General features: G+C 40.9%; 1 protein-coding gene across 4 annotated transcripts in view; it reads right to left on the bottom strand.

Annotated features, from left to right (window-relative positions):
• The window catches only part of LOC137299012 (von Willebrand factor D and EGF domain-containing protein-like), a 108,059-nt gene that overhangs the window by 4,427 nt on the left and 85,176 nt on the right, over window positions 1-18,456 (bottom strand). For 2 of the 4 annotated variants that reach the window (XM_067831475.1, XM_067831476.1), the window contains exons 20-33: window positions 17,910-18,172; window positions 17,132-17,240; window positions 16,285-16,395; window positions 15,180-15,317; window positions 14,944-15,078; window positions 14,469-14,594; window positions 13,680-13,775; window positions 11,060-11,155; window positions 10,216-10,311; window positions 7,301-7,492; window positions 5,825-5,920; window positions 5,025-5,120; window positions 3,775-3,870; window positions 2,317-2,423 (exon numbers count right to left, since the gene is read on the bottom strand). In XM_067831475.1, the coding sequence (XP_067687576.1) occupies window positions 2,317-2,423; window positions 3,775-3,870; window positions 5,025-5,120; window positions 5,825-5,920; window positions 7,301-7,492; window positions 10,216-10,311; window positions 11,060-11,155; window positions 13,680-13,775; window positions 14,469-14,594; window positions 14,944-15,078; window positions 15,180-15,317; window positions 16,285-16,395; window positions 17,132-17,240; window positions 17,910-18,172 (1,757 nt within the window). Of the gene's footprint in view, window positions 1-419; window positions 514-2,316; window positions 2,424-3,774; window positions 3,871-5,024; window positions 5,121-5,824; window positions 5,921-7,300; window positions 7,493-10,215; window positions 10,312-11,059; window positions 11,156-13,679; window positions 13,776-14,468; window positions 14,595-14,943; window positions 15,079-15,179; window positions 15,318-16,284; window positions 16,396-17,131; window positions 17,241-17,909; window positions 18,173-18,456 lie in introns of all 4 variants that reach the window. The other 2 variants (XM_067831474.1, XM_067831477.1) reach the window with 2 other exon arrangements.

The raw sequence follows: 18,456 nt of genomic DNA, 5'->3' as shown, positions 1-18,456 counted from the left end.
AACATACATGACGTCAACAAACACTTTACATAGCCAACAAGATAATGAATACAAGTGCATTTAAAAAAGCAAATATATACATGTAAATACATACAAGAAAAATGTTGCAAGGTTTCATAATGAATGTCAAAGGCAAAAACCTTCACCACAACCCTATCTACCATGTGAGCTGTTATGCATGTGTATAAGGACATAGCTCATCCACTAGGAAATCGCTATCTACAGCCATGTGCGTCTATTTCTACTTATATACCTTGCTATCAAAAAGTTATTCTTTGCTACGATTCCTCATCAATGTATATTAATCGACTTTCTAAGTCTTCTACAAGGTGTTTGTCAGTTGGAATTAATCTGTCACTATATAAATGACACAAATGGGTTTAGAATAGCGACTAGACACTAAAGCATTGGCAACTCACGACTGGCCGATTTTGCGCAGCTCTTATCAAGGCATTTCAACATCATTCGTATTTTCACATACGATTTTCCATTATAGGACTCAATGCGCCTGCCCTAGGAAAGAATTCGGGATATGGAATAATGTGAGTTAGAGAATAATCGAGTTTGGTCCAGAAAATCCAGTGATCAACAGCATGAGCATCGATCTGCGTACTTGGGAACCGATGACATGTGTCAACCAAGTCAGCAAGCCTGACCACCCAATCCCATTAGTCGCCTCTTACGACAAGCACGGGTTACTAAAGATCTACTGTTACACGGTTCTTCACAGGTATATGGAATGACTTATATAATTAAGGTAGGCAAAATGCACCATTGGTACAGAGGTGATTGTACCATTTCGTATAATTTGGCTAAATGAAATGATCTGTTCACACAAACCTGTTTGATACACACATCTGCTGGACATCAATCGTTAAAAATAGTCCCGATGTAGATTTTTTGCAAAAATGCATTTACAATTAAAATATTGTAATCAAAGTAATCGAGATCAAGTTCAAGACCAAAATCGTTTCAAGCCACTATGATTTAAATAAAAGCTAATACCTATATATATCTGGGTTAAGCTTATTCAAATATCCACAATTTTTGCTTCTTTAATATCTTCATTGATACTAGAAAAAATATGGTCATTAAAGTTTAATTAAACATTCAAGTATTTTTACATTGATATGTCAGAAATTAATGCATTTTATTACCAAGCAGAACAGCTTCCTAAAAGCTGAATACTATAAGCCTGCAGAAATACCCCATGCACTTTACACCGTGTACCGATGTGGGGATTCGAACCCAATATGTTGGCGCGACAGGCCCCCTTCATGTAAGTTAACCATTATAACATGCTATAAACTATGCTATGTAACATCATAAACACTGAAAAGTATTGGGGATACTTTCAGGTATAACAATGTTGATTGTATTGTCAATATGCTACCATGACATAAATTAATGGTTTACATTTCATGTCAACTTCATTCACTTCAAATATACTTTTAGCTTTATGACACATATTTACTTCGTGGGTTTATTTAACATGGCAAACAGAGCGCAGGTCTCATCACACAAACAACAAACACAAACTCCAGACACAAACGACAACTTGCCTTCTCTGTATCGGCCTTGCCCCACGTCCGTTATGGTTCAACAAACAACGACTAATTGACAATTAATGCGAGCAGAAATTAATGCGCACAATACGAGGGAGTTACACTTGCATCATTAAAATGACGCACAAAAAATATATATAAAAAATATAAATTAATAATTATATTTAAGAATTAATGACGAACAGAGCATTCATTGCACTAAAATCTCGTTTTTGTGGCTAGATCGCGAGTCTCGCATTATTTCCCTGGTGCATTAATTTCGTGACTTATACAACCAGAGAAAAGTCTGTTGTTACAGGTGGTAAATACATTTTAATATATGTTCGAATAATCTAAGACAGGAATTCGTTCTATGCATTATGATCTAATGTTTATCCGAAGACCAAACTTTCGAAGCGATAGGAAATCCGCCTGAAGCTAGGAAATGTACACGACAGGTAATCTGATGCTTATACGGTGAAATCTGTCCAAACCGGCCTCTGATCATTCCGGTAAGCTGTCAACACCGGCATAAAATCTCAGTCCCATTTGTGGATTTTACATACATCATCAGCTCTCCAATCCGGCACGTCATCTAAAATGGATTATTTCTTCAGTCCCGATGAGTGCCGGTTTAGACAGCTTCCACTGTATATGATATTTGCAGTTTGTGTTTTGGTTGAACGATCTCTTAGAAAATATGGCCGTCGGAATACTAAGGACAGTAATATATTCATATTATAAGGGCGGCCATATTTGAATCTTTTCTTACCCATCTTAACCTCCGTTGACAGAAACGTCCTCTGAAACCTCGTCTACACCGACATGTCTGCGGGGCTATGCACCGACCGCCGTGGCGACATCGAGGCCAACACAACGCTGCAAGTAGAATTTAATGTCGACTGATGGGTGTGGTCGAAAGTAAAACCAAAATTGAAAATGAAATCTATGTCCGAAGCATCTCTACATTTAAATCACAGTCGTGTTCTCTCCTTTATAGTAATACATGATTCTTTATTCATCAAAACTAGCGAAGATCCGGGTTGTAATTGGTCCTCAGTAAGTCATGCATGTCCAAAGCGGCGATCGGGTGGTCAGGCTTGCTGACTTGGTTGACGCATGTCATCGGTTCCCAGTTGCGCAGATCGATGATCATGCCGTCGATTGTCTGGATCAGACTCGATTTTAGTCCAGTAGAAATCGACATGAAGATGGCCTGGACATTTAGTATAATAAGCAAATTTGTGCCTTAAAATGATTTATAGGTTCCCGTGATGCTGAGAAAAACAACCCAACCAAAATCAACCTTGGGCAAAACAAGTTATGACCACTTGATAGTGTACCTCAATGATGTGCTGAGATTTCTTAAACATAACATCAGTTGTATGACCAATGTTATCTCAGTTACCTCCCTTCTTAGAAACAGCCAAAATGCCCCCACATGACAATTTCCCCAAGGTTGATATTGGTTGGGTTATCAATGATCAACAAGTACCCAATTTGGGTTCATTCAGTTATAAAAATTGCGATTTTCACTAAATGTAATTTTCTTTAAATTATTTATCAATTTTCCCATCTTCATGAGGCTTTTTCCCCCAAATGACAATTTCCCTAAGGCTGCCTTTTCTTTGTGTTCATAAAACTATTTGTTTTCCTGAATGTAATTCGTCTTTAAAACATTTGACAATTTTCTCATCATTTCTTTCAACGGATTTTGCCCCCAAATGACAATTCGCCTAAAGTTGATATTGGTTACGTTTTCCTTGACCGACAAGTACCCCATTTGGGTTGATTTAGTTATAAAACTGGTTTGTCTGAAGTTCTGAACATAATTATTTTTGTGAGGATTTTGCCCCAAAAAGACATTTTCCCCAAGGTTGATATTGGTTGGGTTTTTCATGGTCAACAAGTATCCCATTTGATTTCCTTTAGTTATAAAATCTGTTTATTTTATTAGATGTAATTATTTGTAAAAAGTATTTACCAATTTTCCCATCTTTTTGTGAGGATTTTGGCCCAAAATGACAATTTCCCCAAGGCTGATACTGCTTGTTATACTAAATGTCCAGGTTTCATGCAATTTCTACTGGACTATATTAAATTTTACATACTGCAGACATATAGCTGGAATAGTGCCGAGTGCGGCGTAAAACTAAACTCGTTTACAACTTTTGGAAGCATTTGATATGGAATGTGTGTTTTCTATATCACATGGATACGGCTGACTCACGTTTCTGACAGCTGGCACCAGCGTAGCCCCGCCTACACACGCAGATGTCTGGCTTGAAGCACACTCCTCCATTTTGGCATGGCAGATGACACACGGCTGACGGAAGAGGGGATGTTGTATTATAGACATGTTCACAATAACAACCCACAATTTACCTGTGTCAATAACTGTAATATGAGAAGAGCATATTCCTATTTCGTCACCGTTCACTTGAAAACGTCGTATTCTTTACATTACAGCAGCTAAATTGCCTAAATTTCTCCCCCCTTTATTCAAAGACCGAATGCAATGTACAAACTATTTATCAGTATGTCAGCTCGTTGTATTTGACATCTTAAATATTATACCCGATATCATTACATATCTCATGGTATGTATGATATAAGACGATTACAATCACTGTCACAAAAGCTTAATGATGCCATTTGGGTTGAAGATATAAATAAATGTATCCAATATATCACAACATGATTTTATGATATCCTTAGCTTTGTTAATCTGATATCTTGAATATATGTTTTCACTATTGCAATTTACTATAATTTACAGTCAAAGTCAACAAATTAATGGTATTGGCAGACGTATTGACGTTATTACTGTGTGACGTCATGCTAAAGGTATTCTGTAGACAGTACACAGTTCTTCCGCAGCCTCTTATTCAAACCGGTTTCGCTTTGAAACCATAAAAAATAACCGAAATACGTTGTTTTGTCAATTTGATACACGGAAGACGTGGGTAATAAATAAAATACCACACTCAGTCTGATTGCATACGAATAATACGAAAGTCGTGACCTTCCCATGGTATCTGGTACCATGGAGAGGACAGACGTTTCGTATAGTTCATATCTAATAGGACCTCTATGTAGTACACTATTTGCATGACATCGCACTGTAATGACGTCAATACCTGGGTAACACGATGCATGTCAGTTGCCGTCGTCTCGTAGAGTCCCCTACAGTAAAATACTCCCCATCTCCTGGTTTGTAGTTGCTTCACTCAGCTAACATCACAGGTAGGGTAAGTTTCTCGACGGATATAATGTCACAGTTCTACCATCGGTTATCCAATCAAATCGTTAAACACAGGTCAAGTCGTTACGACACAGGTCAACGCGATGCGACCCTAGTGTGACGTACGACATTAGTATGAAATTATCCATACGTTGACCACGTGGGTAATCAACAAACAAATAAACAGTGTATGACATAATTACCATAAGGACATACATCACACATTGCACTGTTACCTTTGTCACACCGTCTCCCGGTCCAACCCGAGGGACAGGAACACCGGTCCGGACCCACACATTTCGCTCCGTTCATACACTTCGGGCGACAGGAAGCTAGGCAAGGGAAGACAACCGAATACAATCAGGAAATGACGTCATCTAAGGAGACTTCAAGAGGGACGCGTTAACTCGGGTTTGATGAAAGGTAAAAGGAAATAGTGGGATCTGACATGATTTAAATGATGTAATGTAAAATGAGATTGTGGTAACTGACATGATTTAACATGCTTTAGAGGGCTCGCACGAAGAAAATGATGAGCATTGGAAAAGAGTGTTAGTTACAAGCTGAATATGAACTGCTAATATGCTTCCATCACAAAGATGTTAGGACACGATTTATAGAGTAGAGATACTACCACCTTTACAACATCTTCATAAGAAGGTACGACAACAGTACAGAACAGGCACGCTAAAGCAGGGCGTATTTTAAGAACACCCGTTCAGCAGAATTTGCAAGAGTCGCAGGCGCTAAATGTACGCTTAGATGGCCTTCGGAAAGGGGAGACAGTCAGACTGACTGCCGTGAACACATATACCATTTCTGATGAAAATCACTCTTTTTCATTACAGAAGTAAGCTCTTAAACATATCCATCTCATTGATGGAAAAATAACACACTCTGTACTTTAAACCAGAGGCCACATAATAGACCGAATTTTGACAAAAGTGGCATCGGATCTTCCTCAAGGGGAGATAACTGAACAAAGTGTTCAAGGTTCATAAATGTTACTGGCACAGACGACTGATAGCAGACCCACCTCGTTCACACCTCTCCCCTGTGTAACCGTATCCACATTTGCATACGTTAAACCGTTTACATTTGCCACCATGGAGGCACGGCGGAATACAGATGGCTGGGGAAGAGAAATTATCATGACATCTGTTTTATCGTTAATTATTCTGATATGGACATGGACATCAACATCTACAGATCATAGGCATATTGGTTTTATTTAAGGAATATCAACATTTTATTTTGCTCAGTATGGAGTACTGCAAGGAGCATGTTTTCATTCCTGTGTGTTGGCAATCCTAAACTTTGAAGCGATGCCTCAGTGTATAACGTATTAGGCTAAAGCATCCGAGGAGAGTGAAATATCCTTACAGTATTCCATAGTTGAGAGATGGAAGTATCATACTAATGCTCCTTACACTGATTCATAATATTTATCAATATGATCATATAGCTAACATTTAAGGTATAACCTATTTTACCATTGTAAATTAATCTTCGAGAAGCACAAAATAATAATTTTGGAACACGATCAGGAAATGAAACTGCATCTGACATGGTAATTAAATAACTGTGAAATAGATATAACATGTTATTTTTTATTTTACTTTTCTGAGTACCAAGTACCCCACCCGTGTATACAATAGGGGGAACGTTCTGGGCCCTGTTTAACAAAGCTGTCTTTTGCGTAAAGGCTATAGTAAATCAGCTGTTTAGCCAGAGACACCGATAATCATAGTACTAAGCCGGTTTCAGAGAGCACAACCAAAATGTTCACAGAGCTATAAAAGGCCCGGAGGAGCTGTTTTTATTTCAAATTTCAGTATTTTGTGCAATCCTGCAAAAATATGCAGAGATAAAGAGTCTTTACTGCGAAAACCGAATTTCTAAACAATACAAATTCGTGTAGATACATTTGTATTTAACAACAGGTATTTTTGCTTCAATTTTTACTTGACTGAATTTGTGTCATAGGACAAGGGCAGAAGACCTTGGAAATGCCTTCCAAATAAACCTCTCGAACCCTAATACACACACACGCGCACACACACACGCAAGAACTTTCATAAATGCTCTTTATCTCTCATGGAATGAGTAACCGATATGGACACCCGGTGCTCTTCAGAACGTGTACGCATAAAGTAAATATTTTCTGCTTGGCCCACAGTTGTACTTGACAGGGAAGATATTTTCCTGTGTTGGTATTTGAGTTTAGTATCATGAAACATGATACCGTAAGTATGATATCGTGACATCAACCGAAACGCGACCACGTTACGTTGCATCCCCTACAGTATACAAGGTGAAGGTCACATGAAACAGTAGGTAGGCCAAGGAACAAACATGGCTGCCTTTGAATTTGGGTGCCTGCTTAAGCCCTCTGCATTACGATCGAAATAGCGTAAAGATCATATTTGTCCCTTGTCCTTGCCAAAATAAGGCATTTTGAGACTCAAACAGCACATAACATGTTAAAACACGAACGCTCAAAACCGTATACCTTCCTGACAATAGCGACCGGAATATCCTGGCGGGCATGCGCACTCGTGTGGTCTTATGCACGTGCCTCCGTTAAAACATGGCGGGTAACACATGGGAATTTCACAATATTGTCCCTTCCAGCCCTTCTCACATCGACATCTCTCAGGCCCAATACAGACTCCGCCATTTTGACAAGGCCTTCGACATGCCACTGTAGAAATCAGAATAGACTTGATGGTCAAGTTATACACCTGGAAAAAAGTTGAGCACCACCCCTTTTTCCTTGTAATATTTTTCTAATTTCCTTGAATGTGGCCGGTATGCAGGTTGTACATTGATACATATCTGGGGATCGCAGACACCTGATGATAAGCTAATAGCAACAAGGTTGTAATGCAAATAAAAAAAGAAAAGGAAAGAAAAAGAAAGAATAGCGTATGAAAGGGTAGCTAATATCTGTTTTCATGGAACGGTTTCAGAATATGTCAGTGCAAATTTTCTTTTGGTTCTGTAATTCTAGATGAATCAGTTTGGAAACAACCACGAAATACTACATTAGAAAGGAGAAAGATTACTTTTGTAATTAAATTATGCTCCGAAACTGAATTAAGTGAATGAGTACCGGTGCTCAAATGTTTACCAGGGGCTGTCAACAAGCCTGTCAAGTCACGTGTTAATTCTATATAAAGAGGTACACAGGCTACAGTTTACATCACACGGCAGCCATATTTGTCGAAAACATGCAGGTATAGATGTAGCATGATGAAATTGAATAGACACAAAATATAGAACACAGAAAACAAAATCAAACGAAAATCAAAGTCCCATAGCATAGAAGGGAATGTCTGTACTATATCAGTGATTACTTCAAGGGTTTGTGTACATTACTAGTACTGTCTCCCATCACGCGTGAATACAGACGGTTGAGTTTTCTTGTAATTATTTTTAAGAATCCAATCGAGCGACTGCCTGAGGACACTTTGACCAATGAGCGATGCGATCACATAACAGACGTTTCTCGTCTGCTCTACACATTGCGTCAGTGCTAGACAATAGTAGGGATCAAATGAAGTCGATGCATGGAGCTAAGACAGTACACGTTCCTTAGTTCCTAACATCTCATTTCGTTTCGTGCTTCGCGGGACCTAAGCATTTCCGGTGACAAACGACGTTTCATAACCTTTTCTAAAGGTCTCATGGGTGTTCGTCGAAAGTAAGCAACGTATAATCCTTACAGGAATAACAACCGTCCGATCTAAACATGGTAAGAGTTCCTCACGTTCCCCATCCCCAAATGAACCATCTATTACGACTGTCATAGTCATCAGCTGTGACAGTCAAGCACGGTTGTACACTTAGTTCGATCAAGTCATATCTGGCATCATATCAAGTCCATATCTTGTCACCGGAAATCCTTCCCGGAAGTAGGCTGGGCCCTGTCTCACATATCGCACGTTGGTGAGCGCAAAGGGAGCCGGGTACCAGTCTAGTACAGGAAGTAGCGCCGCACGAGACGAGGTAGACGCGTGTCGCTGCTTCATCTACAAGCTGCCACGTGTATTCACGCGCAATGCAGGACCGCAGAGTACACCAACCCGAGAAGGTCTGACGATGGTACTACATTGGCCTACTGTAGCAACAAGCATGGGCGTGTTTTATGAATGAAAATCGATTGGCCTTGGATGTAATCTTTCATATTGAAAGTAAGTGTCTTCAAATTGAGATGACAACCGTCATGTTATTTACTAACGCACTACAAACCTGCCGTGCGAAGTCTGATAGAATACCATTTGTGGGAAGTGTAATAGTCTAACTAAACATTTCGGAGAATGTCGAGACATCATGTTCCATGTAGTTTGAAATTAGAGATACGTTTAACACCGGGAGTAAAACGAAAAGAAACAAAACACAAACAGCAGCTGCAACAAAATGAGAACAAAAAGATGAAAATGACTCCCCGTCCCGAAATCACATTTCCCCCTACCATCTGAACTTACGTACCTTGTGTATGCATAACAGTTATATACTACACACGATGAAGATACTTTCAAATGAATGTTTTGTCATTGAGCCTGGTTGACAAAGCAAAGCAAATGAGCGTTAGCTTCAGGTGGCGCGCTTCTCGTTCACCCCAAAGAGTGGAAGAAGGAGCGAGTTTTATGCTGTTCTCAGCAATATTTCAGCCATACTGTCACAAGGGGGCCCAAGGAAATGATTTTCCCCAAGGTGCCCATTTTGAGAATCGAACAAGGGCTTTCAATGTGAGCAAGTAAAAATGAAACATGGAAAGCGACTTGCTAACACAGATATGGGTGACAATTTCATATATTACGAGCGCTTCCAGGACCTTATCACACGCAACCTGTAAAAGGGTGAGTGAGTTTTACGCCGGAGTCAGCAATATTCCAGCTATATGGCAGCGGTCTGTATATAATCAAGTCAAGATCAGAAAATCCAGTGATCAACAACATGAGCATAGATCTGCGCAACTGGGAACCGATGACATGTCAACCAAGTCAGCGAGCCTGACCACCCGATCCCTTTAGTCGCCTCTTACGACAAGCATACCAGCGTGGTCGCCTTTTATGGCAAGCATGGGTAGCTGAAGGCCTACTTTAACCCGGACCTTCACGGGTCGTTAAAAGGAAATGTTCAACTTGTTACAAGTAATGCACATTTTGGTCGACTGTTGAACATTTGCTGGCTATGTAATATAAGTGGGAGGACCCACTTGCACAGAGTGATTTAAGCGATACTATGGACGTAGTATGATACACTATCATAGACTCAAACCGGTCTTAGCGCTAAGATCGCTTTGTGCAAGTGGGCCCTGGTCTCTGTGTTACGGAAGTATATGTCTGTATTCTTTGCAAAATGTCATTGATGAAGATGAAGAAAACAAAGACGTAGAGGTACAAACTCTTCAGTACTCACATAGTTCACACCTTGGCCCTGTAAAACCGTATGGGCACAGACATCTGTTCCTGGTGTAGCATCGGCCGCCATTCTGACATTCAGGGGTGCAAACACCTGGAATTAAAAAAACCCCACAGGCATGTATTCCGGATGATCATGATGAACAATTCACATCTGAGCCCAGATTTTCGAAGCTCTCGTAGCACTAGGATAGTCGTAAGTGCCATATATTGACATTAACTTTCGACTAACTTAGCACTAGGGGAGCTTCGAAAATCAAGGCCCAGTATCATTACATGGTTTTTCAAAAGAGGTGGGCAAATGGTAATCGTATAAACTCTGGTTTGAAAAGGATATTCCATTCTCCTTGCTCTGTTTTGGACCTTAAGTGTGCTGTATCTCGGCAAGTGTCAGACGTTTTGTTAATGTTTCTAATCAGGCTTTCAAATATAAAGTTCCTTTTGCCGGCCAGCTTACACACCATTCTGGGTAAACCTATCTGAATAGTCTTGCGATCTCCATAATCCGGCATGTATTTCCTGTGTGTACAACATTTGGTTATAATATGCGAACTCTTTTATTGTGTAATGAAATGAAACAGAAACCCATGTGACGATCGAGATGAACGCGTTACCAATACTCCGATTGACGGGTTACTGACACCCAGATTACTGATACCCAGAATAACCCGTTACGGGTTAGTGATAACCAGATTAACGTGTTACTGATACCCAGATAGCCGTGTTATTAGTACCCCGATTAAAAGGGTACCGATGCCCATATTAACCTGTTACTGATACCCAGATTAACGCGTTACTGATACAAAGACTGACACGTTGTTTCGCACAGTGTTTTGACTTACTCTGCTCGCACTGGTCGCCCGTGTACCCAGAGAAACACCGACACTTGTTAGGTTCGTAGCACACACCGCCATTCCGGCAGTATGGAATACACACGGCTGTAAACAAACAATAACAAGCATGAAATCCTGGCAGTACCACGTGACGTCACGCGTATTAAACACTGGCTCACTACGATATAAGACAGAGTTTAAGAGTTTGAGGTGAATACTGATTTCAGTTCAGTATGTGAAATGCATTTTCCTGCATTGTCTCAAATTGCAGTAAAAACTCAAACTTATGTCAAAACTCAGACTTAAATTTGTTTCGAGAAATCCGGGCCAGATGTTTTCTGCAATAGTTTTACATTCCAATTTACTTGGGCAATAAAGATGTATAAAGCTCAAGGTCTTGTTGCTTGAGTTACGTCTACGTCTAGATGTTGTAGCCAGTGCAACCAAGTCCCTGTATCTATACTGAACAGCAAAACAAACGCAAGTTTCGAAAACATAAAATCTAATAAAAGTACGAGTTCATGTAATTTGATAAAAAGCAGGAATTGCGTCTCTTTTGCTGTTCAGTATATGGACGCATGGCCATCACTTGCAGTAAAACACTGTTGTGTCGAACTTGGATGAGTCGACCTTACGCTCCTCTCAAAGTAATAACTTGGCCCCTATGTATTCCTTAGTTGGTCGTATTTTCCGGTTGTGTTTAGCATCGGTTATATAGAAATACTTTGGCCCTTCAGCTTCGACATGTCTGTAAATGGTGATCTGTATGACATTTTAAAGGACGCATAGCTTTGAAATAGATTCGGTAACTCGAGTTCACAGGTAAAGATTTTGTTTTAAATCGACTGCCTGCTACTTAATGTCCTTTAATTATTTCACAGAGCAACTTTGGGGGATTGAATAAATTTGCTTATGCTGCCAGTTTTCTCAAGCCACGCGTCTCTTAAATACTTCGAGTACTTATCATTTATTACTATTATATGCGTTTGGTATTTATTGCCGCAGTGACCTGCAAAGACATTCAGTAAAACTATAGTCTGCTGTCTGAAGTGTCTATGCACCATATATACACATGAGCATTAATTAAGCACCACCAAAACTAATTGTCGATTTGAACAAAAAGGGATGAAAACAGAAGTCAACCAGTTGTATCTAAATACACGTGGAGTTAGCATGAAATTCACGTGCTGACACAAACGCATGCTTTTCATGCTAAACTTCTGTCATGGAACAAGCGACTGAGGGGTATAAAAAGGTGAAATGAAGTATTCTCATTGCTTTCTTATCGATGCCTTAATAAGTGAACAGTGCTGAAATGAACCTTTTGGACATGCCGAGGCGTAGGCTTTCCGAAAATACCAGATGGCAGATTATTCGTATGCATGAAGTTGGTTTGTCCTGTCGCAGCATTGGGTCCAGATTGAATATCAGTCACGCTGTCATTAGTCGCCTTGTAAGGCCACTGGTTAACGTCAAGGGTCGTCCACGATCAGGAAGGCCGAGAAAGACCACTCCCCGTGATGACCGTGACCTAGGTCGCCTAGTGAGGCGCAGGTCCATGACCAACGCCAAAGATCTCAGATAACAATGGAGAGTGGGTGTTCGTCTCTCAACCAGCACCGACCCATGGAGGCTCAGGTCCGCACGTCGTCCAGTCAGACGTCCCTTACTGATAGACACAAGGCTCAACGTTTGGCGTGGCGTAATTAACGACAAAACCACAATCTGAGGACATGCCGCAGGATCCCTTGGTCCGATGAAAGCCGTTTTCTTCTTCGTGTAGGAGTAATGAGGCTTATCAACAGCGGATGATCCATGCAGCTGAACCCTTTGGAGGTGGCTCTGTAATGGTGTGGGGGTGTATTTCCTATGACTGTAAGCTGAATCTTATCACCATTCATGGGACACTCAATGGTCTGAGATACCAACAGGAAATACTGGAAGCTGCTGTTGTTCCGCATTTTGATAACCACCCCCTCGCCAGTTGGCCAGTATTTATAGACGATAATGCTATGCCCCATCGTTCCAGAGCTGTTATCTCATACTTGCAGAACAACGCCGTTGACAGATTACCTTGGCCTGCGAGAAGCCCTGACCTCAACCCAATTGAGCTTTTAAGGGGTCATCTGGGACGTCAACTTCAAGTAAGGGATCCACCTGTTCAAAGTCTGCAGGAATTAGCCCAGAGTATTCATGACGAGTGGCAGAGGATTCCAGCGAGGCGCATTCGGCGTTTGATTTCTAGCATGAAGAGGAGGGTTGCGGCAGGTATCCGCGCGAGGGAAGGATACACCAAATACTGTTGTCACCATTACTGTTGGCTTAGGATTGAACAGTGAACGTTTTTTGAGACCTTTGTGTACGTTGGACCACAGACATTGTCTGTGTGACCATAGTTTTGGACATGATTATTGATAACGTTTTTAGTGACCCCATATAACCGTGAATAAATTACAGCCGAAAGTAGCAGCAGTGTTGGTAGTTGATGGATTGACATTATAGATGGCTCAGTTTTTGTGTTTAACACAATCTTATGGCATGAAAATGGGTGGTGCTTAATTAATGCTCATGTGTATATTACTAAAAAGTTGCTTTATACAGAGTTAAGAAAGAAACAGATTGTACTCACGGAGATGACACCTTCTCCCAGTATACCCTTTTGGACACTCGCACCTGTTGGGACCAACACACTGACGACGTCCTCTACAGGCAGGCTCACAGACAGCTGCACATACAGAGACACAATCGTTGAGATATGAAAGGTACCTAACGATAAACCCACTGGGAGCTTTGCTGACCCAACAGACTCTCAGTAGCATATCATTTGAGCTTTCTCTGTACCTTCTATTCATTAGTCAAACTGGTGGTGAAAGCGCTGGTGTGGGCTAGTGATGTATGTAGGTTGCATGTTGTTTTAGGCTATCCACCTTTGTATGGGTTAGTATTCTTAGTTCCAATCTGGATTTAAGTCAGATTAGCTATGCCATGACCACCTTTAAGTATTTCTCAATTACTTTCTCTGAAGGGGATTATCACTTGTGAGAGCAGGGAGAACTCATATTGTACTCGCAAATCAGAAAAAAAAGAAATAACTGCTGATGTATTTTATAAAAGAAAAAGGTCGAAAGATGAGAAAAAGTCGTTTTGACCATTTTTCATGTGGCAATTTAGTGTAATGTCTGCAGTGTCACACACTGCGATAATTGCAGGTACCAGAGATGCTGTGAATAATATTCGTCATGGCTACATGGTTTCAGCTAGCATTTACGAGCATTTCAGCTTGTATAATTTTCTGGATCATACTGAGTAACAATTTTGGATTTATTTTCTGATTTAGGATGCAGTCCCGACAACATCGGAAGCTTCGAATTGAGATTCTTAAAATCCACGTACTAAGGAAAGCACACGCATGACTTACGTTCACAAACACTTCCGTTTCCTCTGTATCCGTCTGGGCATGGGCCGCACGTGTACCCGGGGTAATAATCTATCTCCACACAATCGGCGACGGGGGAGCACACATCCTTGTCACACGCCAACACGTCTGTGAATAGTGTAGTAAGGGTTGCATCAATTGTTGTAATAGTGTCAGGTTAAGCATTAATGAAGACTGTTTGCTTGTTTGTTTGTTGTTTGAGCCTCGACAAGACAATCCAGTGATCAGCATCATAAGCATCGGGCTATACAAATCGGATATGATGATATATGTCAAGCAATTCAGCGAGCCTGATCATGGCCACCTGATTCCGTTGGTTACCTCTTACGACAAACGTGAAATATTGAAGATCAATTCTAACCCGGATCTTCATGGGTCGGTAACGAAAAGACCAAGTAAAGCCCTAAAGTCGCTTAAGATACTTTGTCAATGCCTATTTATTTTTATAGATATTTACTTGTTCTCCCACATCTTTTGCCGTCACCCCTGAAGAACCTTGGACAATCTCCACATGAATACCCGATATCTGGAGCCGGGTGGTCCGTGCACACAACCCCAGGGAAACAAGGTTGTTGTGCGCATGCATCCAATTCTGAAACAGAAAATAAACGATTGGTTTACATTGATAATACAACGAATGCAATTCAAGATTAAGAAAAAAAGGCGTATTTTTCAAGAACTTTAACGCCTTACCCCCGCAGGTCTTCCCGTCTCCAGTGAGTCCAGGGGGACAGGGCCCGCAAGAGAAAACGCTGCCCCTCCCAGAGCAGGTGACACCTGGGAAACATGGCTCTGTAGCGCAGATGTCGTCTATCACTTCACAGGAAAACCCTGGGAATATGAAAAGGAAATGTCCTTGTCTATGAACTAAATTCACGCAGTGCCCGTGCATAAACTTGCCGATCAGACTGCTGTTTTCGTTTAAAAATTTAATACCATTTGTTACAGTCCCATTTTAATATCTGACTACGCGTTTGTACGTTCCAGAATAGTCTTGATATTGATAAAATGTGATGGTTCCTGATAATATTACGGAGATTTTGTGTAAAGAAGGTACTGGAAATTCAGGAAAAACCCGTTTCGACTTGATACCTCGTGGTATCCATTAACATAATATGAAAAGCAAAGATGTTCGATGGGCGACTTCACAACTAGGAATACAGGGCAAATTTTATGGGTAAAAACTTCTTCATTTTATCCATAAAGTTTGTCCTGTATTACTACGCCAATCTCTAAATACCTTTGAGGAATCACATCACAACTAGCGTACAAAAGAAACGCCACCAAATATTGTACTGGTCTAGAACAAAATCAAGCTGGTTAGCTTTTATACTCTAATTTGTTAGAGTAACATTGGCACATTTTCCGTTAGGTTCGTGTCAATTCTTTTTTCCCCACAAAAGTTCAAATGTTCACTGGGAATAGACATGTTGTGTTCCAGATATGTATTTTTATTTTGACAATACACAGTCGTTATATTTTGGTGGCGTTTCTTTTGGACACTAGTGTATATTAGGTGATGTAAACATATGAGAGTATTACATAATTTATAACGCAAGAGTCTTATAGTTCAAACGTGAACTATCGACAAAACGCAACTTGCAATGACTGCACGAAAGAAAGCCAAAACCTCTCTATTTCGAGAAACTTTAGGGGCGTTTCCGTTGCTTCATTCGAAACATTATTCTTAAAACAAAAATAGACAGCGAGTTGCAATCTCCACTGACGTGAAACCCACGTTGGCCAAAAGTTTGACTGGACACTTCATGTTTTGTGTTGATAGAGCAACTGCACGCACCTTTATAACCTGGATCACAGATGCACGTGTAACTGTTGACCTCGTCGATGCAGTTGCCGTTCACACAAGGATTGGAGGCGCACTCGTTCACGTTTATCTGACACCTTTTTCCTAAAAAATAAAACTTGTTACGCATTCCTTTTGTCATAACGTTTGGGCTATATTGTGCTAACAACAACTGCTTAGTGTGGTGGGCTAGTGATCCAGCGACCTTTTACCGGCATCAAGCCCAAGCTCTTTCAGTGTTGTGACAGCCCCTAGCGTACAGTACACAACCTGTATATTTATAAGAGACCACGAATCCGTTGGTAAATGGCCAGATGGTGGCCACATGAATACGTGCAAGCACCTAGTTGAGTGCAAGTTGAGGATACAGCAACGCACAGTAAAGCTTGGACAAAGTACTGTGACTATGTGTTCCATTCCATCCAGTTGTAAGGATGGGGGAACCTGGCGACTGCAAGCGTTGTATAACCCACACTGTATGGAGATTGAAAATACGATGTGCCGTTGAGAATGACATCCCATGATCGAGGGTAAAAGGAGCTTTGAGCATCCGTGTAGATAAGATGGTCTATAGAGCTGCACAAAAACCCATAAAATGATACTAATCTAATTTTGAACAGTTACCTTGAACGTGATCTCAATAACGACCTTGTGAATAACCTTGACCTTGTCCAACAACCACATTGTGAAGAACCTTGAACTTGACCAGAATACAACGACTTTGTGAATAACCTCGAACTTGACACCAATAACGACGTAGTGAATTACCTTGACTTTAATCCACCAACGACCTTGATAATAACCTTGAATTTGAAACCACAGCAACGACCTTGAGACTGACCTGTGTAACCTGGAGGGCATACGCAGCTGTAGTCGATGTCCTTGTTCCTGAGGAAAGTGTGGTTGACACAGGCACCGCCGTTGAGGCACTCGCATGTCAAGACAACCACCTGAAAACAATTTAAAGAAAATAATGCGTATATGTAATCCTAATTTTGTGAATGGGGGAAATTTAGGATCTTGTTCACGCTGGTTTCAATGACTACAGACTAAGCTGCGCCGTGCTGGCTTCATGGCCATGATGGGAGATGGCCATACTATCAACCACAGGTTTACATTTTTTATGGTCCAACCCCATTACAGGCAGTCTAGGTCTAGCTGGTTCATATCAATGGATGCTAGCATGATCATAATGTTCAGGCTACCCATCGAACTTATTGCTATGGAAGTGGACCGAGGTCTTTCACTGCTCTCAGGGGATCCTCATTTATGATGGCGGTTACAACCAACACGACGTTTTTTTATCCATAAAACGTATTGAACAGCATGCACGGGAGAAAATGACTTGTTTGTCATGGCTTGCCTACCAGAAGGCCACGCAACAACATTTCCTAAAATACCTCCCTTTGGTTTGCCAGGAAATTATGCCTGCATCATTTCAGAATTTCCACCCACATTATGCGGACATGTGGTGATAACTATATACCTGAAATACTTTTCACAGCTGTGTTGATCATTTTAAAAAAAAAAACCAAACAAACAAAACACGCGTCTTGATACCAGTATTCCAGCAATATGAACATGTTCTGTTGATAAACGTCTTGTAAATTTCGGGTTACCTCGAGTGTGGTCTGCGACGTTTTGTTGCAGATGTCTGTTGCTGTAATCTCGAACACCTCCATCGCCGGGCCGCCATCGACCGTGTTTGTTTCTGAGCGCCAATGGAAGTAGCCGTCAGCAGTGATGTAAGCATCAGGGCGGTTAATTCTGTAGACTACCTTTGACCCCTCAGGGTCAGTGGCCTTGATGTGTACCCTGGCCTGTTGACCAGCGAATATAACTGTTGGCATTTCGGGACCTTGGAACTCAGGAGGGTAGTTGTCTGGAATGGTTAAGAATTTCAAACTGACCGTAGGAAACACAATTTATGTACAGCGATGAGTCTACATGCAGTATCTGTTTTGACGTTCTTACGTGCTGTCCGACAACCGTGACATTCACATGTTGGAGGAAATTCTGCTTCACATGACGTACCTTAGACCATGTGTCCGATCCATTGATACTGATATTAAACAACTTACAAAATGTCGTTCATATACTCCGTGGGTGTTTTTTTGTGTGCATTATTTTACGCGTACATTCATGACGTAAAAAACATTCATTGAA

Source organism: Haliotis asinina, chromosome 10 (genome assembly GCF_037392515.1).
Source record: "Haliotis asinina isolate JCU_RB_2024 chromosome 10, JCU_Hal_asi_v2, whole genome shotgun sequence".
NCBI lineage: Eukaryota > Metazoa > Mollusca > Gastropoda > Lepetellida > Haliotidae > Haliotis > Haliotis asinina.
This window is presented reverse-complemented; position numbering and strand designations above follow the sequence as displayed.